Here is a 26,824-nt window from a genome sequence, read left to right as displayed (position 1 = left end):
TATAATGAGAATCCCCTATTATTATTATTATTTTTATCATCGTAGATTTTTAAGGCCGCAGCGATGTACAGTAGGGAAAACAGTACATATATAAAAAAGGGACATACTAGGTAGACAATGTAAATGGAGACATGAAAACAAAGGGTATGAAGGACCCTGCTCAGTAGAGAGATTACATTCTAAGTGGGAAAGGCACAGCTGAAATAAGAGGAGCAAGTGTGGCTCAGAGTGGAGATTGGGACAGTTGTGAGCGTGCATTAGTGTGAATAGTGTTGGGGATAAGGCCACCTCTAAAAAAGAGATGTGTTTTCATAGAATGTCTAAAGATTTGAAGGCTGTAGGAAAGTCTGATTGAGCATGGTAGAAAATTCCATCAGTGGGGAGCAGCAAAGGAGAAGTCTTGCTGGCGGGAGTGAGAGGTGGTTACCAGAGATGAGACAAGGCGAAGATCAGAAGTAGATGTAAGAGGGTGGGAGGGGGAGTATTTTGATATGAGATATGAGATGTATACAGGGGTGTTGTTGTTGAGGGTTTTGTAGGTAAAGGTGAGTAATCTGAATTGGATTCTGGAGGACACAAGGAGCCAGTGTAGGGATTTGCAAAGTGGTGGAGCAGATGTGGAGCGGTGAGAGAGGAAGATCAGTCTTGCAGCAACATTTAGCTAGTTCACTCCATTGTGTCATGAATTTGATGTGTGTGTTAGGACACTTTAGTCACTAGCATAAAAAAATCATGGATTTATTAGTGTTTTAGCATTAGAAAAGGCATATAAATGGATACAGGGTCATGACTCTTTTGGTTCTAATGACCCCATACCCATTTGTGTTTCGGTTTAGAGCAGTGGTGGTGCAGCAGCATCTTTTGAACACTGCCTGCTCTGTTTTCTCGTGCCCACTGCAAGTAAATGCAAAATGGGTCAATAGAGTGTTTAATATTGACCTTCCACTGGTTAGCATCACACTTATTTCACTTCCGGTGTCACTGGTAATTTACAAGTGAACATGTCCTGCAGTTTTTAAAATGTAACATTAATATTACTGGTATATTACTAATATATAATATTGTTAGCAAAAATAGTAAAATCTTAATTCCAATGAAAAATCAGCAATAAAACAGGATCCCTCCATCTCTCTCTTGTGACTCCTGCTTTAATTTTTAATTCTCATGCTGTCATTCTAATGTACTGAAATGGGCTTCTTAAAGTTTTATGATGTCACAGAAGTTTCTTGGACACATACTGAGCATACTGCTACTACGTGTGATTTTACAAGATTTTCATGCTCTCATAAATATTTCATACCTGCTTAGAGATTTCTGACTTCATGCAAATGTGTAAAATAAATAAATAGTGACTATGTGGCTGTAACATATAGTACCTGTGACACATGTTTTGTTATATGTTGTCTGTTAATTTTAATGTGTAGTTGTGTGTAGGTGACTGGTCCACTTTATTCATTGCGTATGTGAATCAATGCAGCGGTTTCATTCTTATAGACTCTTGGGGGTAAATTTTTCAAGCTGAGGGTTTGAAAAAGTGGAGATGTTGCTTATATCAACCAATCAGATTCTAGCTGTAATTTTGTAGAATGTAATAAATAAATGATAACTAGAATCTGATTGGTTGCTACAGGCAACATCTCTTTTTTTTTTTAAACCCGCAGCTTTATAAATTTACCCCCTGGACTGTTGGGTACCAGTTCTTTCTATTATCAGGGGAGAGCGGCAGAGCAATAACCAAGATGATTAGAGAAATATGGAATGCTAATTCAGGATAACATCTGCAAAACATTATTTTGCTCTTATAGAACATATATAAATATATATATATTGTGACAAGATCGTATTGGGGATGCCGTCCTCTGAGGTGGACAGTTGTACTTCGGCCAGATAAATCACACAAGTCCAGTGTTTCAGGTGTAATAGCCTACGTACGCTAGTTTTATTCACCAGCTTGCAAAACAAGATATAAATACAATCCTAGAATAAGGGGCCTAGTGTCCCTCACTTAAACCAAACAATCACACCAACAAACCAATGTTGCCATTTCTCTCAGGAGCCATCTGACCTCCTCCCCAGACAGTGTGATCAGAGCTGCAGCCTTTTACAGGCAGCACAGAGGTGCATCTCCTAATTATACCACTGCCGCCCTGTCAATATCCCGGGTTTTTGAACACAGGATTTTGCTGGGTGACAGTGCAGGACACCCTGGCAAATTCCCGGGTAGCCCGTGTTCACTCTGAACACGAGTCTGCTTGGTTCTCCATGGCAACATCACAAGAGGAGCTTTGATTGGCTCCTCTTGTGATGTAAGTTTTTTTTTTTTTTCCGCTTTTAAATAGCTTTCAGTGAGACCCGGGTTGAAAAACCTGTGTCACACCGTTCAGACTGGAGTCTACCCGGGTCAGACGCAGGAATAACTGTCCAAAAGACCTGGATCTAATTCCCTGGTCATCCTACCTGGTTAGATGCCCCTGGACCCGTTCACAGTGAGCATGGACCTGGGTCATCGGGTCTTGCTCCGGCAATAACCCGGGTTTTTGAGGCAGTGTAAATTGGGTATAAGTGTGCTGTGAAACCTGCACTGGGAAGCTTTTCCCGCACACCTAACCAATCTCTCTGGTGGTTTAAAATACAAATGACCGGAATCTAGGACTTATATACCTGACATTCACTTCTCTCCCAGAGCTTCTGTCACAATATTTATATTTCTTGTTCTTTTGAGGGAGTTTAATATGTATATGTTCAAATAGTGATACCCCAGCTAAAGGAGAGCCCCACTTAGATAGTATTCTTTTCTTTCTCTCGGTACTGAAAGTCAAATAAAGCAGTTTACACAGCTAATTATTGTTATTCTTGTCTTAACACATAGGAGTGATTTTTGCGATTAAAGTCTGGATTAAGAAATCATAAATATTTACTAGCAGTTACTTTGCGGTCCCTGTTGAGAGGTTTCTCTGCATTGATTTATTATCATTTGTCAGCCGCAAAGTGCACAACACTAAATGCAATGCAATAAAGCTTTCTTGTCATCCTTTAAACTAGCTGGCAGGCACTTTTTGCTTTAAAACAAATGACCCCCGATGGATGCACAAGCTCTCATTATCCCAATGCCCAGAGATGTATACACTGAGCTTTATGCTTGCAAATAAAGAGGTAACTAGGTAAACAAGGAGATGAACACATTGGATAACTTCTTGGGGAGCAGATCAACCAATCATTTCTGCTTTCCGATCACTGCACCAGGATGGCACCTATAGATTGTGACCACTCATCTTATTTTACACCCTGATTTTCTTCTTGCTTAGTTTCTTAAATATGTCTTAAATTAATACGTCTTTATTATACTTTTATTCAGGCAGCCATTAATCTATGGAAGCCTACATCTATTTTATATATAGAGGCTTATTTTCTGTTGGTCAGAATGGATCTTGCTATAATAAAAGGAAAATTAATACAAAAAATAAAAATAAATGTTAATATGTGTGATCAATCTCAGTTTAAAAAAACACATGTTAGTAATTTTCTTTTATAGGTTGATTCTGCTCTTTATCCCCTTTGACTGCTAACTGTTTATTTAAAGAACTGGCTGTCACCAGTCATTTACAAAACAATAATAGCAAAAACTAATGTGACGTGAGAGTTGTGGCTGGTTTTATGTTGCTGCTTATGGATTTGCATAGGAAGATGCCATCTTTTAGGAAGGAGCACATTATTTGCTCAGAATGATGGTATAATTGGGGTGTATAGTGGTATTCTTTATTCATAACTATTTCTAGATGCAAATCGTTCAGTCAATAAAACCGAACTTCTCAGATTTGCACAGTGCTGTACAGTTGTTTATTACTTGTCTCTTTATCTTTATAATATCCTGCACTGTTTCCTAACACTAATTTATCTTTCTCCTTTCACACAGCCAACCTGTGTGTTGTGTTAAGCTTTGTTTGTATATCATATTTATAGGCTTTGGAAATGCCTGAATATCAGTATAAGTCATACTTGCCAACTCTCCCGGAATGTCCGGGAGACTCCCGCATCTTGGGAGAGTCTCCCGGACTCATAATCTCCCGAATTTAGTCCAAAATGCCGTGATTCCCCAGCGTAAAATGACGCGTTTGCGTCATTACGTCACAGGGGGCGGATCCAAAATGCCGCGCTTTTTGGCGCCCCGCCCCCCTCTTGCCCACCTTCCCCCGGCAGGTTCCCGGAAGACAGCTCCAACAAGTTGGTAAGTATGGTATAAGTACAGTAAATAAAACATGACTTTTAAATTTGCAGCGAGGTTAAATCATTCATTTAAATGTATCTAAATAAATACACACAGAATTATGTGAATGGAAGCATTAAATATTTCAATATTACAAAGTTATTTTTTTAAGAAACGTACACAAGACTATATTATGTTACTGGATTTTGGTGATTTATATTGTATTTATTTACTAAGATTATTTTCCCCAAGAATGAATATTATATCCTATGTGGGAAGTGCAAATTCTGTTTGCTCTCTCTGCTGCAAAGTTGGGTGATTTTATTAGCATATCTTGTTATGTATCAAATAAAAATGTTCTGTGCAAAGCAGTTTAATATATACCTTGCATGTTATGCACTGGATCTCGATGGACAACAGGCAGGCTATCTGTGTAGTTTGTGATGGTTGAATTTACATGCAGAAGAAAAAAATGGATTGTAATGGGGGATCAAAAGCTGACTAACTATGTAGGGTTTAAATCCTTTGAAAATGGCAGTGTCTTCTACTGCAGTTATTTTTAGGTATGGAATGATGCAATTTCTTCTTTTAATTTAGTATCAAAATAATGCCTAGTGTGGTAGCCTTGCTGGCAATACGCTTTCTATACAAGTATATTAACTATCAAGTATATTAATTATTTTGGTTTTACCTTCATTTCAAAATGAAAAAGCCACCAAAAAGGAGATTAGTAGCCAAGGTAGCAGCTCAGTTATTTCCGAGTAGTTCATTATGTCTTACTATTGGGTGTTATTTCTTTCTAATGTCCTAGCCGCTCTTAATGTTTTCCATGACTATATCAGACGTGATGCCAATATAATTCTCCTGTAATATCTGCAGCACTATTTCACTGTGACCTTTGGCCATGAGGCTCAGAAACCATTGGAGCTGCGATGTGAGGAGGAGACTGACAGAGATGAGTGGGTAGAAGCCATCCACCAAGCAAGGTAAGGAATTTGTAGCACATTTCTCAGTAGCCTCCACAGTTGGGCTGTGAAAGAATATTTCTAATCATTTTATTAGGGGATGTTCACGCATACATGATTTCAGTGTGATCATGCTACATGGGCTCACCAAGCCTGGTGTTTTCATGCTTCCTCCTTGGAATGTTTACTTTCATAGAACTGAGATACTGTACTTATAACTGAATCAGTAGTAGTTTGCATGGGTAACTATTTTATTTAATTTGAAAAAGAATGGTCTGAAAACTCCATGTTGCATGGGTGTGCCTTCTTCTGTTTCATTGATATAAGATGCCTAACCAAGTGGTAAATACATGTAACTCACATTGTTTACTGTAGGGAACAGTGATCCCTATGAGGATCACTGTTAAAACAAATAGGGGCCTATCTGTCAACCCTTTCATAGCCATTTTCACTGTATTATGGCAAATTTAGGTTAATGAGCTCTACATTAACAGTGTAATACCGTAGATATCACCAATATCTGAGGTGTTCACTAAAGCAACGATCAGAACCACTGTCCCCATAGTTATCTATAGGGACCACGAAACAGGCCAGTTTATCAAGCTTTGCTTTTTGGAGCCTGGACTCAATAGCTGACGCCAGCTGAGGATGGTGTTAGCTGCTCTTACCACTGTGTTAAGGTCTGCCACAGAGGAGAATGCACATCTCGTTAAAGCACATTTTTATGCATGTTATGCAGTCTTTGTGAGCACAGATGCTAATCAGAAGCACTATCCCAGGATGAGTGAATTGATAGATTGATCAGATAATCCATCTCTAATCATTTTAGAAAGAATCGATAAGAGATGATAGTTAATGGGCTATTTCTGCAATCATGCATAAATAGGGGCCATAGGATTGTTATGGTATTCTAAATTGTTTGTGAAGGTTTTGTTTTGCCATGGGCAAATGCGTTTCACTGCACTTTTTTTTTCCATGGCCATAATAGGGTTATTTCATCCCTAGTCAAAACTGTATTTCATAGGCAGCTTGGTTCATGATGTGAGGGAAATATATCATCATTATCATCATCACCATGTATTTATATCGCGCCACTGATTCCGCAGTGCTGTACAGAGAACTCACTCACGACAGTCTCTGCCCCATTGGAGCTTACAGTCTAAATTCCATAATATACACACACACACACACACACACACACTGAGAAAGACTAGGGTCAATTTTGATAGCACCCAATTAACCTACCAGTATGTTTTTTTGGAAATATATAGAGTCCGTATGGATCTCGTCTCACCAGTGCACTGCAAACCTGTGATAACATTTACAATACTTTTTCATATGAAATTGAAGAATGTTTTCAAATATCCATTGTGGGCCAGGATAGGGATTTGTAGGGAAGGACTTCTATCCACATTGGTAAATACTTGGAGGCCTTTTGCATGGACAAGAGTAATATAATAATATATAATATATAAATAATACTGTCTGCTCACAGTACAAGTTATGACCATTCTTCATGTTGGCAAAAGTCTTCCACTTCGCTCCAGGCAAGGCCAGAAAGTAAGTAACCTGTCCTCTATATTACAGAGTCAAAGCAACAGAATCCATCTCTTCGTAATCTCCATCCTACTTATGATCAGGGTTGTAGAAAGGAAACATAGGCCTGAGCCTAGAGTGGCAGAATAGCAGGGAGGTCATGTTGTCTCTTCTTTCTTATTATCATCTTACCATACCATATTTGTTTTTCTTCTTTACTGTCAGTATAAAAAAAATCCAATATATTTTCATTATCATCATCATCATCATTTATTTATATAGCGCCACTGACTCCGCAGCGCTGTACAGAGAACTCATTCACATCTGTCCCTGCCCCATTGGAGCTTACAGTCTAAATTCCCTAATATAGACACACACTCACACACATAGAGAGAGAGACAGACAGACAGGTAGAGACTAGGGTCAATTTTGATAGCAACCAATTAACCTACTAGTATATTTTTGGAGTGTGGGAGGAAACCGGAGCACCCGGAGGAAACCCACGCAATCACAGGGAGAACATACAAACTCCGCACAGATAAGGCCGTGGTCGGGAATTGAACTCATGACCCTAGCGCTGTGAGGCAGAAGTGCTACCACTTCGCCACTGTGCTGTCATTACTAGCAATACATTTATTTATTTCACTTACATGGGATGTGGTAGAGCAAAAGTGGCGTAAGGCAGCACAAAAGTTAAATATGGACATTAGTCCTTCATTTCTTTATGGCACTGCTCCCTCCATTCACCCTTTTCTACAACACAAGGCTTCCACCAGATTTGAACTTGGAAGAGGAGCAGGGGAACTATATAGTGGCTTACTCATAACTGACCAGAGGGCAGGTCGGCACTAGCTCGCCCTGCGGGGAACTAGAATAAGCTCTGCAACCGACCGACAAAAACATTATTTTTTTATGTATGATGAACTATAACTAATGGAAATTTGTTGTGATTTTTTGCAGCTATTCAGACATCCTGATAGAGCGGGAAGTTTTGATGCAGAAGTATATTCACTTGGTACAGATTGTAGAAACAGAAAAAATTGCAGCTAATCAACTGCGGCAACAGCTTGAAGATCAAGACACTGAAATTGAAAGGCTGAAATCAGAGGTATTTGTCTATGGAAAGTGCTTGTTTATTTATTAATATTTTCATATCATTTTGAGAAGTGACATAATTATGGTCTAATACAAAAATAGGGAATAGGGAAAAATGTGAGGCCAAGCATGGAGCATTATATCAAAACCATGGACACAATATATATATATATATATTGCCCCCAATTCATATTATGCCACACAGTAGTGCTCCCTAATCATAGTATGCCACACAGTAGTGCTCCCTAATCATAGTATGCCACACTGTAGTGCTCCCTAATCATAGTATGCCACACAGTAGTGCTCCCTAATCATAGTATGCCACACAGTAGTGCCCCCTAATCATAGTATGCCACACAGTAGTGCTCCCTAATCATATTATGCCACACAGTAGTGCTCCCTAATCATATTATGCCACACTGTAGTGCTCCTTAATCATAGTATGCCACACTGTAGTGCTCCCTAATCATATTATGCCACACAGTAGTGCTCCCTAATAATAGTATGCCACACAGTAGTGCTCCCTAATCATAGTATGCCACACTGTAGTGCTCCTTAATCATAGTATGCCACACTGTAGTGCTCCCTAATCATTGTATGCCACACAGTAGTGTCCCCTAATCATAGTATGCCACACAGTAGTGCTCCCTAATCATAGTATGCCACACTGTAGTGCTCCCTAATCATATTATGCCACACAGTAGTGCTCCCTAATCATATTATGCCACACAGTAGTGCTCCCTAATCATAGTATGCCACACAGTAGTGCTCCCTATCATAGTATGCCACACAGTAGTGCTCCCTATCATAGTATGCCACACAGTAGTGTCCCCAATTTGTATTATGCCGCATAGTAGTGTACCACAAAAAAGCTGATCGGCATTCCACGTCTGGCAGGTGTGCTGGAGGTTGCCGATCCCTGCCCTAGCGCCACTTCTCCTACTGCCTTCATTGGAAAACTATCAAATTCCATTCACTTACATTTTCCACTTCTATATTCCAGTTTGACCACTGGGTTCAGCTCTTAGCTGGCATCACTTTGAAGGGATTTTTTTTTTATTTTTAGAAATGCGATCAGATCTGTGCATTGGATGCAATTACATCTACACATAAAATCAATTGTAATATTTAGAGGGAACGAAAAGATAGAAACCTGCCTTGACAATAGCTTCTTCTGAACATGGAGGTTTCCTTTAAGCAGCTCTCAGACATAAGATATTCCTTTGGTTTTTTTTTTCCAGTAAGAGTTCTAATTTTTTTTTTGTATTATTGTGTGTTTTAAGCAATATATTAAAATACTGCCCCTGAGGACTTGTAAGGGCTTGTACAAATAATCATCAAAGAAAAAAATGAAAACATTATGAAAATCCTGCTGTTTTAAGGTAATTTGGTAGACGCTACAAAGATTGTGTACTTTGATTGATATCTTTAATCTGTCCTCTGGTTGGATCTGATTTACCACACTGCATTAAATTCAAATGAATTTTAAGGTAAAGTTTCCAGTGGGAATCCTGTGCATTATTTTCCTTTTGGGTGAGTTTTAGAAATTCGCCTAAACAATTATATCAAGCAAACTTTCATTTGCCTGCATGTATTGCAGATTAAAGTAATATCTTACATTGCTTTAAAATGACAAGAGCAATATTATTACATTTCCTGATAAGATGCGTATGTGCCATTGTTTGGAATGCTTTTCAGGAGAGCAGCTGGATTAGCAGCTGGAATAGTATGCTTCCCAGCCATGAGATCAAAATGGATTACTCCCCAGGTTCTTGTGCACGCTAAATTGCCATGGCAACCCCTGAGGACAGTGATTAAAAGATTAATGGTGTTAAACATTTAAATCAAAAGATTTATGTGACAGGAAAGGCAGCTACTGTTTTATGTGATGAACTTGTTGATAGGGAATGTTCTAATAGTATGCACAGTATATGGACAATGCACATGCAACATTGGTGTCATTTCTGTTCAGATATGGTACACTGCTAGATTATTATTTTTTTTAAAAAAACAATGAAGTAAAGGCAGCCATTTTATGGTTTGAACTAATATTTGTGAGAATGTGGCTTATCATTTCACTATGAACCCAGGGGCAAACGCAGGATTTGTACAGGGGGGTTTCCACACCATGCCGCCTGTGGGCATGACCAGCATGCATGGGGGCGTGGCTATAATTTTAGACAGTGCTTGGCTGCTCTCCAACTCTTCCTATCCCCATAATATACATGCAGAGCCGGATTTAGACCTCATAGGGCCCTAGGCAGGATACTGTTTTTGGGGCCCCTCCCTGCAACAATCCATAGCACTATATTTTTGCAGCCTACCATATACCCCTATAGTTACGTAGAAGTGAAAGCATGTGCCGCCGCATGCCTACCATATACCCCTATAGTTAAGTAGATATGAAAGTATGAAAGCATGTGCCGCCGCTGCGCGGCGGCACGCCGCCAAAGGAGGTGAGGGCGTGGCTTGCATCTTTGGGGGCGTACCTAACATGTGAAAAGAGCAAGGCCACCCTGCTGCAGAAAAAGGCACCCCTAAATAATTACCAAGCAGTCCCGTTTTTTTAAGTAGTTGGGTCAAAACAACATAATAAATATTGAAGTCAGGGCAGAAATACATACTTAAGTTGTTTGCAAAAATAATACGCATAAATCCAAGTATGTGCTCTTGTCACTTTTGTCCCTCTATCATCACACTGTGCCCCTTCATTGTCACTTTTGCCCCTTCACAATATCACATGTGCCCTTTCACCATCACCTCTGTGCCCATCACCATCACCACCTCTGTGCCAATCACCATCACCACCACTGTGCCAATCACCATCACCACCTCTGTGCCCATTACCACCTCTGTGCCCTTCACCATCACCACTTCTGTGCCAATCACCATCACCACCTCTGTGCCTCTTCACCATCACCACCTCTGTGCCCTTCACCATCACCGCCTCTGTGCCAATCACCATCACCAATTCTGTGCCCCTTCACCATCACCACCTCTGTGCCCTTCACCATCACCACCTCTGTGCCCATCACCACTTCTGTGCCAATCACCATCACCACTTCTGTGCCAATCACCATCTCTGTGCCAATCACCATCACCACTTCTGTGCCAATCACCATCTCTGTGCCCTTCACCACCTCTGTGCCCATCACCATCACCACTTCTGTGCCCCTTCACCACTTCTGTGCCCCTTCACTACCTCTGTGCCCATCACCATCACCACTTCTGTGCCCCTTCACCATCACCACTTCTGTGCCCCTTCACCATCACCACTTCTGTCCCTTGTTTTACTTACCTTTCTATTGCGCGCTGCTCCTCCTCCGTCAGTCCAGATGTAAAAAAAAAAAAAAAAAAAAAGAGAAAGAGTCACGTGATCGCTCGTCGGGTCCCGGCAGCCTCTCCTCCTCTCTCTATCACTGAGACACTGAGAGGAGAAGAGGCTGCCGGGACCCGATTCGCGGCACACGACCCCCCCTCCCCCGACGTCCCCCCCAGCTGTGCCCCCCCAGAGCCGCTAGGCCCTAGGCAGGTGCCTAGGTTGCCTAGCGGTAAATCCGGCCCTGTATACATGGGCAATGCTGCATGCACTACTGTTAGGTGCACGTAGCTCTCCTTTTTCGAGCAGAGCCGTGTGAAGCGGGGGCAGGGTCCAGCCACCTCAATTATACAGTGCCCCAGGTTTGGAGGGGGGTTTCCAGGCACCCCCTCGGTTTGCCTATGGAACCGGTATCTCATGATTATGTGTCAGACACTGGCCACGCGAATATTAGTCAGACAGTAACTAGGTGATGTTCGCTGGTTCTTAGCCAATTGCTATGCTGCTCTCTGTTTTAGCCCACAAAATTGATGCCTCCGCTGTGTGTAGATGAAAGGTCCACTTAAACTCTTTCAAACATTGCTTCACACCAGGCAACAACCTCATCAGTTTTGCTTGCAGGATCATACGACCTGCACAGACCCAGTGCATCACAAGACAGGAACCATATATGTAACAAATATATTTGTTTAATTTAAAATATGATGTCATAAAATGAAAATGAGGAAGTTCAAAAATACAGGACACCCTGATACCACGTGTCACATGTAAAACATACTGACAGTATAAAACACAATTAGAAACGGGATTCATGTATGAAGACAAATCAAGACAAATTATTTTCCTGAGCCACCCATAAAATAATAATTACATTAATTGATAAAATGTCTCTAGGTTTCTATAGAAGCAGCTTTCCCCTGTCATGTCCTTCCCACTAAACCACACCCGACTGTCAAAAGGAAATCTGGGGTATATTTACTAAACTGCAGGTTTAAAAAAGTGGAGATGTTGCCTATAGCAACCAGTCAGATTCTAGCTGTCATTTTGTAGAATGTACTAAATAAATGATAACAATAATCTGGTTGTTATAGGCAACATCTTCACTTTTTCAAACCCACAGTTTAGTAAATATACCCCCTGGACAATTGGGAGGTATGCATATCTGTTTTGTGCCTCATTATAAACCGTTCATACAAGATTATACAATATACCATATTTGTTTAACTCCTGAAAAAGACGTTTAAATTCTTCTAAATTTGCTTCCTCCCATTATTTTAGTTTTGCACAAATCATTTAATGTTGCAATGTTGAGCTGTGTCCGTGGCGCTCCACTAAGATATGCCGCCCTGCTTGTATCAGAAAAAGTTCACCACAACTTTACAATAACATGGACATATATAGATCGATACATACACTAGGCGCTGTCTTCACACACACTGGGAAGAAGAATGTATATTTCATATAGGAACAATGTCCAAATTTCAATAATCTAGAATATGAAACATAATACACAGAAAGAAAACTTTGATGGTGAAGTATGTTGGCAAAAGTAGGATCTTGATAAATCTTTAACACTCCTTTATGACTATATGCCCGTGCCAGATATTGATGGTACATATGACACCCGTGTTTTCACTCTGTGGAGGCCCCCTATAGGGTATGCGCTTACTCAATAGTAGAAATAATCAGGCCCTCAGAGGATACAACGATGTTTCACTTGATCCAAATAATACTCTTGGCGATTTTCACTCAAAAATGAAAAGAATAAAAACAATCTGGTGCATTACCTTTTATAAAACATCAAATAAAATACAAATACATGTTGCTCGTACCGGAAAGCAGATTAGTTCTCGCGTGTAACAACAAGGTGGATGTATCCCTCACCCCAATCGATACCATCCATCCGTGCGTATATCCGACAATCCCGGTGACTCAGCTGTTCAAAACCAACGCGTTTCAACCTAATAGCGGTCTTTTTCAAGGTGTAATAATCTGTGAGCCCAGCGTCCTATTTATTCTCCCGGACACACCCACTAATCAGAACGAGGCTTGGTTGTATAGTTGAAAAAGCGGAAGTTCCGGAATCCCATTTGTTTGAGCTCGATCTCCGTTGCCATGGTCACATTTATGTTTATAGTATTCTCCGTTTCATTCATATGTCCATGCTGGAAATGTGTCAAGGACTCACCGAAACAAAAGTCTTATTTTCCCTTTTCTCTAAAGTTAGTCTCTGTTCCAATGGTGGTTTGAATGGTAAGTTCGTGAGGGAAACCGATTGTATGGCTCACAGTGAAGTATGAAAAAGTAAAAAATAAAATATAAAAATACATACATATAAAAAGATAATTATAAACATTGACATTGTTAACTGATTAACATCAACTTTGACATTCTAAAATGGTGTTGTTAAAATAACTTCCATATATTCTAGAAATTAAAACAACAACCACAATAATGATGTGACATTATCATAAAAACCACTTTAATTCAAAATCTGAGTTTAGGCCTTTTGGAATCAATGTGTCTGCATTAAAAATCCATTTCATTTCCGATCTGGATAAATGGCCCACAATATCTTTGTTTTTCCATGATTCCTCTACTTTCTGTAGTCCCCAAAAACCAATAACTTGCTCATCAGAACATGAATGGTGAGTTTTAAAGTGCTGCGATAGTGCATGTGTTTCCAAACCTCTTCTAATGTTATAGAGGTGTTCCCTTAAACGCACCTTTAATGGACGGGTGGTTCTACCTATATAAATTTTATGGCAGCTACATTCGATAGCATAAACTACGTTCTTAGAGTGACAGGTAATAAATTGCTCTATCTGAATCTTTTTTCCATTTAAGGTGAGAGTCGTAGTTTTATTCTGTTTCATTTTACACGTTCTGCAAGCAATGCATTGAGCACACCTATGGAACCCTCTACTTCTATCTGACACTCTTTTCTCATACGGTAGATGACTCCTAATGAGTCTATCCTTTAGATTATTGGCCTTCCTATATATGAAGGTTGGTTTTTCTGGAATCATGTGCCCTATCACTGTATCCTGCCTTAACAAGTACCAGTATTTTTGTATTGTTTTTTCCATCTGTTTATGTTGAGAATTAAAACCCGAAATAAAAGCCCATTCATATTTCCTGTTCTTATTTAAGCCCTTATTCTTGGGGACTAGAAGATCTTCTCTTTTGATATCATACACTGTTTTCTCTGCTTTATTGAGTGTTTCCTCTGTATATCCCTTCTAACTGAAATTCTGTTTCATCTCCTCTATCTGTTGCTCAAACACCCTCCCCTCTGTGCAGTTTCGTCTGACTCTTGTCATTTGACTTAGAGGTACGCTATCTAGCCAACAACGATGATGATTGCTATTATAATCAATATAGCTGTTTATATCGGTTGGCTTATGGAAGGTCTTGGTTTGTATGAGACTATTTTCAATGTAAACCGTAATGTCCAGAAAGATGACACTAACTTTACTCCATTCGAATGAGAGTTCGATGTTACAATCATTCCCATTTAGATGGTCACAGAAAGACTGTAGTTGCTGTTCTGAACCTCTCCATACGAAGAAAATATCATCAATAAAACGACGCCATGACACCAGGCTCTCCCCAAAGTCATGACCTGACCATACTTGTGTTGTTTCCCATTGGGCCATGAATATATTGGCGTAGCTTGGGGCGAACCTGGTGCCCATCGCAGTACCGATACATTGTAAAAAATATTCTCCTTCAAATCTAAAATAATTGTGAAACAGCACAAACTCTATTCCCTCCAATATAAAATTTCTTGTTTCTTCTGAAAGAGTTGTGTCCACCAGACTTTGCTTTACAGCCTCTAATCCTATATTGTGCGTTATGATAGTATATAGGGACTTGACGTCCCCTGTAACTAGTATCATATTATCCTCCCAATTGATGTTTGACAAATGACTCAAAAAATCAGTCGTATCCTTAAGATACGATCTAGACTTTTGTGCCAGTGGTTGCAGGTAAGAATCTAGAACCTCCGATAGGTTCATGGTAATCGATCCTGACCCCGACACACTAAATGATAACAATAATCTGGTTGTTATAGGCAACATCTTCACTTTTTCAAACCCACAGTTTAGTAAATATACCCCCTGGACAATTGGGAGGTATGCATATCTGTTTTGTGCCTCATTATAAACCGTTCATACAAGATTATACAATATACCATATTTGTTTAACTCCTGAAAAAGACGTTTAAATTCTTCTAAATTTGCTTCCTCCCATTATTTTAGTTTTGCACAAATCATTTACCATCTCATATTATTGGATTTTATATTCTCCAGAAATCCCTTGCAGCATCCTTTAAAAGAAATATATATCCTATTTTTATAGTTACCAACATTTTAAAATAATTTTTAGGGGCTGAGCCAGTGTATATAAAACTGGGTACACATCTATTACATCTAATTATAGGGCAGATCACACGATTCACGATCGCTTGGTCAGATATTGCAAGAGTGTCTACGCTCCCGCTATCATGTTTTATCGTACCAAAGCATATTGCATATGTTGATTTGGTTCTATAAACTTCCTGAAAATCACGATCAATGATGAAACTATGTCGGTCAGATGTGGAAGTGTGTACGTACTCACGACCAGCAGAGAGACCAGATATCTGTAGTGTGTGTACAGGATCACAATCTTTTCAGCAGATGGTTATGAGGTGCAGGGCTGCCAAGAGGAATTCAGGGCCTGGGTACAACAAATTCATGGGGCCCCCCCCTCATAGTCGAGTAAGCCCCAAAAAAAAATTGCGCCTCCTTACGGCAGCGCAATTTTTATTTAGTGTGTAGTCATACATTCAGGGGCGTTAGATGCGCCGTTGGGGCGTGGCTATCCTAACGGCGGTGCAAAATTTTCCGGAGGTGTGGTCATGCATTTAGGGGCGTGGCAAATGCGCCATTGGGGCGTGGCTAGCATCAAAATCACTAGACTCTCAATTCGCCGGAGTGTCACATATGTTCAAGCACTCCTGACTTTCAGGACATCTACCACCACAGTGTAGTATACAAAGAATGCAGTGTGTACACAAACAGTTCAGTCTTGGCCTACACCTTACATTGGGCACAACATTCACCAAAAATTGCCATTTTCCCTACTAAAATCACAACATTTCACACACTGTGCTGCTCTCTCCTACCTGTTCTTCTCACTTTCTCCATCTGTGGCTGCTGGTTTCTTTAGTTGTGGCTTGTCCGGATCCAGGAATGTTGAAGGACCTATTTTGAAAAAAAATGGCTACATTTAGAAAATTACAGCCAGCCCCGGCGTTAAATCAATAGCACTCACGATTAATAATTAGGCCTTCCTCCAGCCCCAACATTAAAATAATGCTATTCACATTTAATAAATAAACCTATTTCCCTTCCTGCAAACAGCCCCAGCAATACCTATTTCCCGCAACCATCACTGCCATTAAATAATTCATAGTCACATTTAATAAATAGACCTCATTCTCCCTAAACTCACCCCAACATTCAATAGCCCCCAAACCACCCCATCTTAAATTAATAGTCCCCACCATCACCCTACAAACAAAATAGCACCCATTAATTATCCACCACCTACCTCACACTCACTACATTGCAACAAGCCCCCTGTGCTATCACACACACAATACTGTGCCCCTTCATCACAACCACACTGCGCCCTCCATGCTGCCTTCCCTCCTTTTTCCCTTTGTGCCTCTCTCCCACTTTTTTTTATTCCTCTGTGCCTCTCTCCTTTTTTTTCCTCCTCTGTGCCTCTCTCCTTTTTTTCCTCCTCTGTTCCTCTCTCCCACTTTTTTTTCCTCCTCTGTTCCTCTGTCCCACTTTTTTTTCTCCTCTGTTCCTCTCTCCCACTTTTTTTTCCTCCTCTGTTCCTCTTTCCCACCTTTTTTTTCCTCCACTGCTCCTCTTTCCCACTTTTTTTTCCTCCACTGTTCCTCTTTCCCACCTTTTTTTCTCCTCTGTTCCTCTTTCCCACCTTTTTTTCTCCTCTGTTCCTCTGACGTCACGCCCGGCAGTCAGTGTGAATGGAGAAGAGGAGAGGAGGGACACGGCGCCGCGCGATCACGTGAGTATCGTTTTTTTGTTTTTGTTCCAAAAACAAAAATTCATAATAAATGCAAAATTCCAGACCTTCTGATACATTGGTGTTCAGTGGGCGGATTGCGTGGATTTAAAAAATAATTAAATCACTAAAATTTTGGCCAATCGGATTGCAGGAATTTCATTTATCATTGCAATAAGCCTAGTGGCACAAAGTGGCCCTTTTAAGGTTGGACATGGCTTTGTTGCCTTTTCTTGAATATCAGAAGAGCTCAGCATAATCAGGACATTATTCATCATTGCGCCCTGGTGTATTTCTATGGCGGTCTGTCTCACACCTCTAGTAGCTGACTTTCATCACTTAATAAACTACCTTGTTAGTATCAATGTGAAGTGCAGATTTTCTTTTAAACCTTTGTTACCTGTTTATATACAACACTTACAAAATAAAACACTAAGTTCTTTATTTTATTGATTTCTTTGCTCTCAACATGTGTGTGTGTATCAATGTAGAACCAACAACCATTGTCACTGCAGCAAATAGTGAGATTATGGAATGTATAGAAATGAGTATATTTTACCTGTTTAAAAATTTCGTATATGTGAAAAGAGGATCTTGGAGTTTAGTTCAACAATAAAAAGTGGTTACATTCTTTCTGTTTAGCTCCACTATATAATATATAAGGCATCATTTATTGTCCACATACAAATATGTAAATAAATACTCATGGGAATGTTTTCTTTATCAGATTGTAGCCCTCAATAAAACCAAGGAGCGGATGCGCCCTTATCACATCAACCACGAGGACGAAGACCCAGATATCAAGAAAATAAAGAAGGTAATCTGTCACTGAGCGACACACACATGAAGCAAAGCTTTATCAGTACATCTATTCCATGCATATATTAAATACATCAGCTTGCAGATATAAAACAATTATATAAGCAACAAGCTGTGTTTTGAATGCTTCAACCAAATATTTTACTAATACGTTTACAGTCAGTGTAATCATCTCCACCAACAGAAATTGATTTAATATAAGTAGTTTCCGCTGCTCTTAGTTTTCATTTACAATGGCCTGTCTGCTGTGAAATCACATGCCCTAGTCCACCGTATTACCTATTATACCTGCACAGGGCAGTATGGTAGATATTATTTGCATGTTTTTGTGTAGCTGCATAAATATCATTTATAGCTGCCTGCAATAGTCATTCACCTGCACGTCTATGTATAGCTGTGTTAGTTATTTCCATAAGACTTCTCACCACTGACACTGGGGAGATAAGTGTTGAAAAGTAAATAAGTTTAGGTAGCTGTATAACATACAACAAGATTGCATAAATAATGTGTTTTGTATTATCGTTATTTTGATATGTTTACATCAGGTAATCAGATTGACAACATGTAGTAGGCTCTCTTTGTTTACTGTCCTTCCGTTCATTTCACCTACATTCATTGTCCTGTATTATAATTTCTATATCCTTTTTTCTCTTTTTCCTCATTCTGTTAAGTAGAGATGAGTGAAGTTGCAGAGATATGTTGTGCATCAGGTTTCATGGAAGAGGGGGTCATTTTGTAGTGGTTCGGCGTTTTGGTGATACAGTCTTCGTGTTCTGTGTTTCCTTCCCCATGCTGCAAAATAACCATTCCACACTGTATTGTTCACATTACACTGAATTTATAGTCTATAAATAGAGCAGGGATGATAACAGTCATTTCATTGTATACGCTATTAATTATAACATTAGTTAAACCTGCTGTAAAGAAAAAGAGTGTGGTACTTTGAGCAGCAGACATCCATGTAGCCATAATGCAGTAAGTAGTCTTTGTAAGATGAGCTGCACAGTTTCATGGGACACGCTAGTGTTCACATTGTTGGCATTACGTTATTGATAAGCAGCCCCCCTCCGTCACCTGAAAAGTTGAAGGATATAAGGCCCTCATGTAGTGTCCCTGTTGAATTTAACACAAACTCAGAGGCACAAACAACAGCAGCATTTGGCCAATAAGCGAAACATTTATTTACTGGTTCCTCTAGTGTAGACAAGCCACACTTACCAATTATTCGATAAATGAATTGGCAGTTGAAAGTGTTCAATTACCCAAATCTAAAGTGTTAGTGCAAGGTTCTGATTCTGAGGATAGTAATGTTAATGATGAGGGGAGGTAGATAAAGGTTACTCACATTTAAATAATAAAGACAAAGATGTCATGTACCAAATTGCAGTGTTAATACCAGTAGGATATTAGTGTTTTCAGACCTGTTATGAAGTTCTGACAGACCACCTGTTTCAATAGGATCAGGATTGAAGGGAAGGAAAGTAGTATAATTAATAATTTCCATCGTGGCAGAGAATCTCAAATGGATAAAAAAAAAATCTACAAATTCAGGGCCAGAAAACACAGGCAAAAGCAACTCAGGTATTTGTAGAGGCCTTCTGGTGACCACCTGTGACCAACAGGAGGAGTGCGGCCAGGCGGTATACACATAAACATGAGTGGCATGCATCCAGATACTGCTCAGCTTTGGACAACACTTAGCCACAGATGTAACAATCAGTTAATCATTATCATCAACATATATTTATATAGCGCCAGCAAATACCCTAGCGCTTTACCTCCTTTTGACTCTTGCTATCGCTTCCTCTCCGTCTATGGTCCACTAATCTCAATGCTGGTGCTTATGGTCAATGTAGGGGAGGAACAGTGGGGTCTCTAGATGGAGGGCTGGTTTAAGACTGGTGTTTACACCTAGCGCGGTGCTTGGCAAGTAAAGAGCTGTCCTTTTTTCAAGATGTGACAAGCAATGTGCTGACTCTACTGCTTGAATCCTACTTGTGCTTTAACGAAGCAGACGTGTCAGGGCCAGATGACTAAATATCGTGTCCAGGTGCATATGTGCTGGAGGTCTTCCCGGTCTGCAGGCAGTTTTTATGCACTGTCCCGCAATGTAAAAGGCTGCCATGTGAAGGAGGTGGTGCCCTGGGATTGCTGCCAACTCTGCGAGGGACAGGATCAGCCAGCTTGAGAACTACGGCCATGATTCATTAAGGAACGTTAAGTAAAAAATTGAGTAGGTAGTCTCCTGGACAAAACCATGTTACAATGCAAGGGGTGCAAATTAGTTTTCTGTTTTGCACATAAGTTAAATACTGTCTGATTTTTCATGCAGCACACAAATACTTGATAGTTTTATAGGTACACTGAAATTTAAATTTATGTACAAAATAGAAAAATAATTTGCACCTCTTGCATTGTAACATGGTTTTGTCCAGGAGACTACTTACTTAGTTCTTTATTTAACTTTCCTTAGTGAATTAGGCCCTACATGTACATGTCCACATCACCAGAGACAGTGCTATGGGCACTGGCAATGGAGTTAACATTTGTAATGTCCATGACTACTTCACTGCACAATGTCACTAAGAACAAAAGCAACAGCATTATTGTTTCATGTCTGACAAACCAACCATCTACTCTTTCTCAATAAAAATGAATAACATGTCAAATTACATAATTGTGTCTGGTACAGTCGACAGCAGCACAGTAAATTGGGTTATCAGGCTACAAATTGACTTTGCCAGTTTATCATCCTGAGATGCTGTCACGTCTCCCAATGCAGTGCAGATCCAGCAACTGCTCCCTTCCCAAGCTGTACTCTTCCACAACCTGCTACTCTAAATCAGGAGAATAAACCTTGAGTAGCAACTGGCAACCTGGATACTACTGTGTTATTCCGATCACCAGTTAATACAATCCATGGGACTGCTGCAGAAGATTTACCTTCTAATATCTGCTACTGACATAGCTATGAATGCTGTCACAAACGATGTCAGCTGTGACATTGTCTAGTGCTAAGCCCAGAGTTGCATATGTAATAAAGAAGGCACTATACAAGAAGTCTGCAAAATGTTATCTTTCACAGACTTATGATAGATTGACAGATGAACTGGGACAAGGAAAACACAGGTAAAATTGAATGCTATGGACTGTGTGTTATGTGCATAGTATAACATGGAGGTATCCTTGATGAGAGATGACAACATACAGGTGTCGGGGTGCAGGGCTATAGCTAGGATACAGTGCAAAGCTGCCTTGCCAGAATATTAAGTCTATGTCCTCCATATCTTTTACCATTCCTCTGTCCATCTGATCCGGTTTGCATTCGACCATTGCATGTTTGTTGCCCGCTATACTGACCCGGCTGCCCAATCTATCCACCGCTCATCTACCAGTGCTATGCTGTTCCAGCTTCCAAGTCTGACCATGGCTACACGTGCATTGCTGGTGCTTGATTTGTACAGTCTCCTAGATCTCGTGGGTGATATAATTACCAATTAGACTGTTACCATTAACACCTGATCCTCTTTAATGCTGAACCAGTTTTCGTTTACTTCTGGCTGTTCAATGTCTGCGCTGCATTGACTCCAGTGCTGTACCTGGCTAAAGATTCACCATAATTTAATCCGTGTGTATGAAATTATCAGTGCTCCCCCCAGATTTCGTGAGTCTGATTATATGTCTAGTATTCTTGGTTCTGTTTAATGCTGAAGCAAGTTTTATTTGCATCCCACCGGCTGTTCACCAATTGCAATGCAGATTGCTCTGCTCTGTAGCTGTGCTGCAGATTAGCCATTGTGTAATCCTGTGCCAGGACAGTCATTGCTGCTTCAGTTTTAGGGAATTGATATATGCACATTCGACTCTTCAGAACTTTAATGTATACATTTATAAGGACAGTAATCTAGTTATTTTGCTGGAAAACTGAATTACTACTTTAGTTTGCATGCTTGTCCTGAGTTGGAGCTGCTCCCAGAATCCTCTGGGAACTGTACTTGAACATTGTCTTTGAACACTTGAGCTATTACGATTAAGATTAAGAAGATTAATATTACAGAATATATAACAAGACGGTTTCTATATAAATATGTATAGTTAATATATGTATCATTGAGTGCATTTGCAGTGTCTATATTTGGCTATCAGATGCTATCAGCTACTGGGGTCTGATCTTATATCATTATGCCAGCTACTGGACAGATCATCAGCTATTTATATAGCGCCACTAATTACGCAGCGCTGTCCAGAGAACACACTCATATCAGTGCCTGCCCCATTGGGGCTTATAATGTAAATTCCTTAACATATACACACACACACACACAGAGACTAGGGTCAATTTGAAAGCAGCCAATTAACCTACCAGTATGTTTTTGGAGTGTGGGAGGAAACTGGAGCACCCAGAGGAAACCCACGCAAACACTGGGAGAACATACAAACTCCACACAGATAAGGCCATGGTTGGGAATCAAACTCATGACCCCAGTGCTATGAGGCAGTGGTGCTAACCACTAAGCCACCATGCTGATGCCAGAAGTCCCTTTTCAAATTATACCTCCTGCCATGCCTGGCCAGTTTAAGACTTTGGGGAAAGTTTGGTGGGTTTTTTAAGCTTATATATGTTTTAGGTTGGTTTGTTTAGGGGGTTCTATCAGCCTACCTCTCTTTTTCCATTTATCTAATTTGCTCTATTTTTCCTCTCTCTCATTCTTGTTTCACCTCTCTGTTCTCTCTATTTTTAAGTATTTGTTTCTACTTTTCAAGCATTTCCTCTATGACTAAATCCACTGCCTTTTTCCAGCTACATAGTTGCTTAGACTGAGCCTGTAAAATGTGTTTGGCATTTTATGGCCACTTAAGGACATATTTTGACCTTGGTACTCGTCATATGGGAGGTGTACTGAATACTGGTCATATGGAGTCTGCATTGTCTACTTTTTAAATGATGTCTGAATTACTCACAGTGAAATGTAACTAGTATGTGTATAGGCTCGCTTCGTTCGAAGAAACTGCTATTAATATTCTTATTCTGAAACAGTATTAGTATTTGTTGGTAGCAAAAAAGTGCAAAACAATTAGTTAGCAGGTCAACTAGAGGCCTAATTAGGTTTTTGCCTGAACCTAATGCTTTGGGTTCATACCTTTGAGGAAGAGCCATTGCAGGCACAAAACTAGTTAGACTTCTAGCTGAACTTTATTTGTTATACCCTTTTGCTACCTAGACTAATAAAGATACTCTATCTCACTAACATATGATGTCTTGTCCAGGTCCAGAGCTTCATGCGTGGCTGGCTTTGCAGAAGGAAATGGAAGACGATTGTTCAAGACTATATATGTTCTCCCCATGCAGAAAGCATGAGGAAGCGCAATCAAATTGTATTTAACATGGTAGAGGCCGAGGCAGAGTATGTGCATCAGCTTTATATTCTTGTGAACTGTTTCCTCCGGCCCTTGAGGATGGCTGCAAGCTCCAAGAAGCCACCGATCAGCCATGATGATGTCAGCAGTGTATTCCTCAACAGGTGACAACTCTTCTTATCATCTATTCATAAAATTAATAATAATAATACAATTCTGTGTGACTAAGGTGGAGCTTTCACCACCATATCTAATAGCAAGTCATATATTCCACATGATAGCTATATTACGAAAGGGAATTATATTCCAAACACGTGTAGATCACTTATGCTTCTTATGAAAAGGCTGTAAGGCTATACAATAGTGAAAATAAAAGCTACATCATTTAAAGCACCTCCATAATTGGAATTATATTAAAAATATCCTTGCAAACAAATACATTGAAAAGCTCTATATCAAGTGGTGAAACATCCGCTTCTTGTTTTGTGTTTTAGTTCATAATACCATACATTGGTCACAGAGAAGAATTTCAGTGTCAACTGAGAAATTTATGGGAGTATATAGGCACTAAGAAGTAAAAGTATTTAATAGTTTCTCCGGCCTCCGCATAGAGCACAGTCATTTATTCATGTTTATAGTTACTTAGACCAGAGGCAGAACTAGTGAGTTGTGGGCCCTGGTGCAGGGAGGCTGGAAGGAGGGAACCGTGGCCCCCAACCCTCTGCATCTGCCATGCAGCGGGCCCTATTATCTCCATGGGCCCTGGTGCAGGGAGGCTGGAAGGAGGGAACCGTGGCCCCCAACCCTCTGCATCTGCCATGCAGCGGGCCCTATTATCTCCATGGGCCCTGGTGCAGGGAGGCTGGAAGGAGGGAACCGTGGCCCCCAACCCTCTGCATCTGCCATGCAGCTGGCCCCATTATCTCCATGGGCCCTGGTGCACTGCACCTGCCGCACCAATGGTAGTTCCGCCACTGACCTAGATATTAATTCCATTGTAGCCTGTAATGTTACCAGTCTGAGAATACATTTAGGCTCCTGTCTCCCTGGGGCATAACAACCATTAAGTGGGCTATCTCCCTACACCATAATGTCTTATCACTTACTAGCACACTATAGTTCACTCTAGTACAGCAAGGACGTCAGGGAGCACAACAGAGATGCATATCTGCCAACCTATTAAATGCTTGTTTTACTGCTGTAACCTGGGAAGTGGTCTGTCTTCTGCATTTGTTGGTTATTTAAGGTATCTGTAGCATCATTATGGTGCTGTCTATGAAGGATTAGTTTTGTCAAGAGTAACTTTAAGGGCTTTTGTCAAGGGTGGAAGAGTGGCTATATTTTAATAAAGAGTAGAGAAACGCTGTAATTACCATTAGAGAATCATATGTCTTTGTTTATCACATCTTGTGAAGGATCACAATACAGAAACATTTTATACAAGGTATTTTTAAAATAATATATGTTTTGTATGCTCTTCTCTGAATAAAAAATGCGCTGCCCCATATCTAAGGGATATACAGTAGTTTGCTTACTATTCAAAATGTGTTACTTGTAAGGGAAGCAAACAGTCTGCCATGTTCAATAATAATTTGTTCATCGTTCTATTTTACTGATTTTCCATATTGCATTGGTTGTACAAGCAGTGTGTCACAGATAAGTGATAGTAGCTGGGACATAGCTAGAAATGTGTAGGCCCCATAGTAACATATGATGGGGTATCCAGTGTTTTATCTTACCTGGGCAGCCCCTTCTTCCTTCATCTTCAGAATTTTTTTCCCTTTCTAGTGGAATTTAAATTTGGAGCCCTAGAATGCTCCCTAGGATTGTTGTTGGTGTTCAGTGGAAGGCCTGGCAGCTGAGGGGTTAATTAATATAATTTTAATTATATATATACATATATATATATATATATATATATATATATATGTGTGTGTGTGTGTGTGTAACAGATGTGCTATTTAGATAAGTCTTGGGCAAATTGTTGTGGAACTCTAAGTCACAGCATATCCCGCCAACCATGGAGCATGCAGTAAATATGTAGTTCTGTAATGGCTGCCTGGTAGCCATGACACAAGCTCTCAGGGCATGCTGGGAATTGTAATTCCTCCACAGATTGGGAGCCACAGGATTCTTAAATCCGATTTAGAGTCTTCTCTAGTCACTAGTTGTTCCCTTAATATTGTGTCCTACAAAGGTGACAAAGGGCTAGTTGCCTATAGCAACCAATCAGATTCTAGCTGTCATTTTGTAGAAGGTACTAAATAAATGAAAGCTAGAATCTGACTGGTTGCTATAGGCAACATCCCCACTTTTTCAAACCCGCAGCTTAGTAAATCTAGCCTAAAGTGTTTGTCATAAAACAGCAGCTAGAACGTGTCTGCTTTCTCTATTATGGACCTGACTAGATGCGGAAACCTGTTATGTGACTTATCTTGACTTGCCATTATTCACATTTATGTGGGAATCTGCTTTTATCTCCTTTATGTCTTCTGAGCTTAATCGGGAAACATGACTGACATGATGAAATTGTCAAACACAATTGATATTCTGAGAAATGTCATCTGTGCAGATAAAGATTTATGTAATAACCCATCAGCAATCCAGGAGACTGAATCTGAGATTCCTGTGTTTGCCCAGGCGGGCTGCATTTATCTGCCATGATATTTCTTCTGATTTTGTAATGTGTGTTTAAGATTGCACAATTTTACTGCTTTTTATAATGGATCTTGATAAATTAAATTGGATGGATTTGGTGACACCCTGTTTTTCTGTTCGCTGTTCATAGGTATTTTCCTATAAGAAAGTGTATAGTGTACAGCTTCACATATATATCCTAGTTGCATTTTGCATTAATGTAATAATTACCACCTTTACAGTGCTAAATTTCTAACTGTAAACATATTTTTATTTATATGTTCTAAGGACGTTCTCTAACTAACAATTTCATATCTTGTAAATTTGTGGGCCTTTCTATAAAAAGACAGACTTAGAAAAGATAGTAGCCCCCTCTGACAAGACTTGGGTTGTATTTTGCAGATTCAAAGGGAATATTACAGTGCGGAAAAAACGTTATTACGGTAGTTTTCTCGCTGGATTTCAGCTCACAGCTCCCTGAGCCGCGAGCTGAAATCCAGCTAACTATTACCGTAATAACGGTAGTAGTTTTAACGCGGCGGAGAATCCGGACAATTGAATATGCCCTAAAGTTTGCCAATGCAAAAATATTAGATAAAACCCTACAAAACTCTGAAAAGCTGCACTATCACCTATGGAAAATATTTTGCATGCTCCTCCTCAAAGGCAGAGCTCCATGGCCTGTGACATGCAATCATTTTTCAATTTTGTTTGCCACATTTAAATGACGGAATGGGGAGTGCAAGTGTGTTGACCAATCATGTGGTTCTCTGTAGGGAAAGACAGAGAGCAAAAACCGTCCCA

At 40.0% G+C, this 26,824-nt stretch overlaps 1 protein-coding gene across 1 annotated transcript in view; it reads left to right on the top strand.

The window, feature by feature from the left end:
• Positions 1–26,824, top strand: part of RASGRF2 (Ras protein specific guanine nucleotide releasing factor 2) — a 220,697-nt gene that overhangs the window by 93,018 nt on the left and 100,855 nt on the right. Inside the window, exons 2-5 of the mRNA XM_075180063.1 lie at positions 5,084–5,190; positions 7,666–7,813; positions 17,934–18,023; positions 23,294–23,547. Coding sequence (XP_075036164.1) covers positions 5,084–5,190; positions 7,666–7,813; positions 17,934–18,023; positions 23,294–23,547 — 599 coding nt within the window. The remainder of the gene's footprint in view (positions 1–5,083; positions 5,191–7,665; positions 7,814–17,933; positions 18,024–23,293; positions 23,548–26,824) is intronic.

This window comes from Mixophyes fleayi, chromosome 1, assembly GCF_038048845.1.
Source record: "Mixophyes fleayi isolate aMixFle1 chromosome 1, aMixFle1.hap1, whole genome shotgun sequence".
NCBI classification, from domain to species: Eukaryota; Metazoa; Chordata; class Amphibia; order Anura; family Limnodynastidae; genus Mixophyes; species Mixophyes fleayi.
The sequence above is the reverse complement of the archived record's forward strand: the minus strand, read 5'-3'. Positions and strand labels throughout refer to the sequence as shown.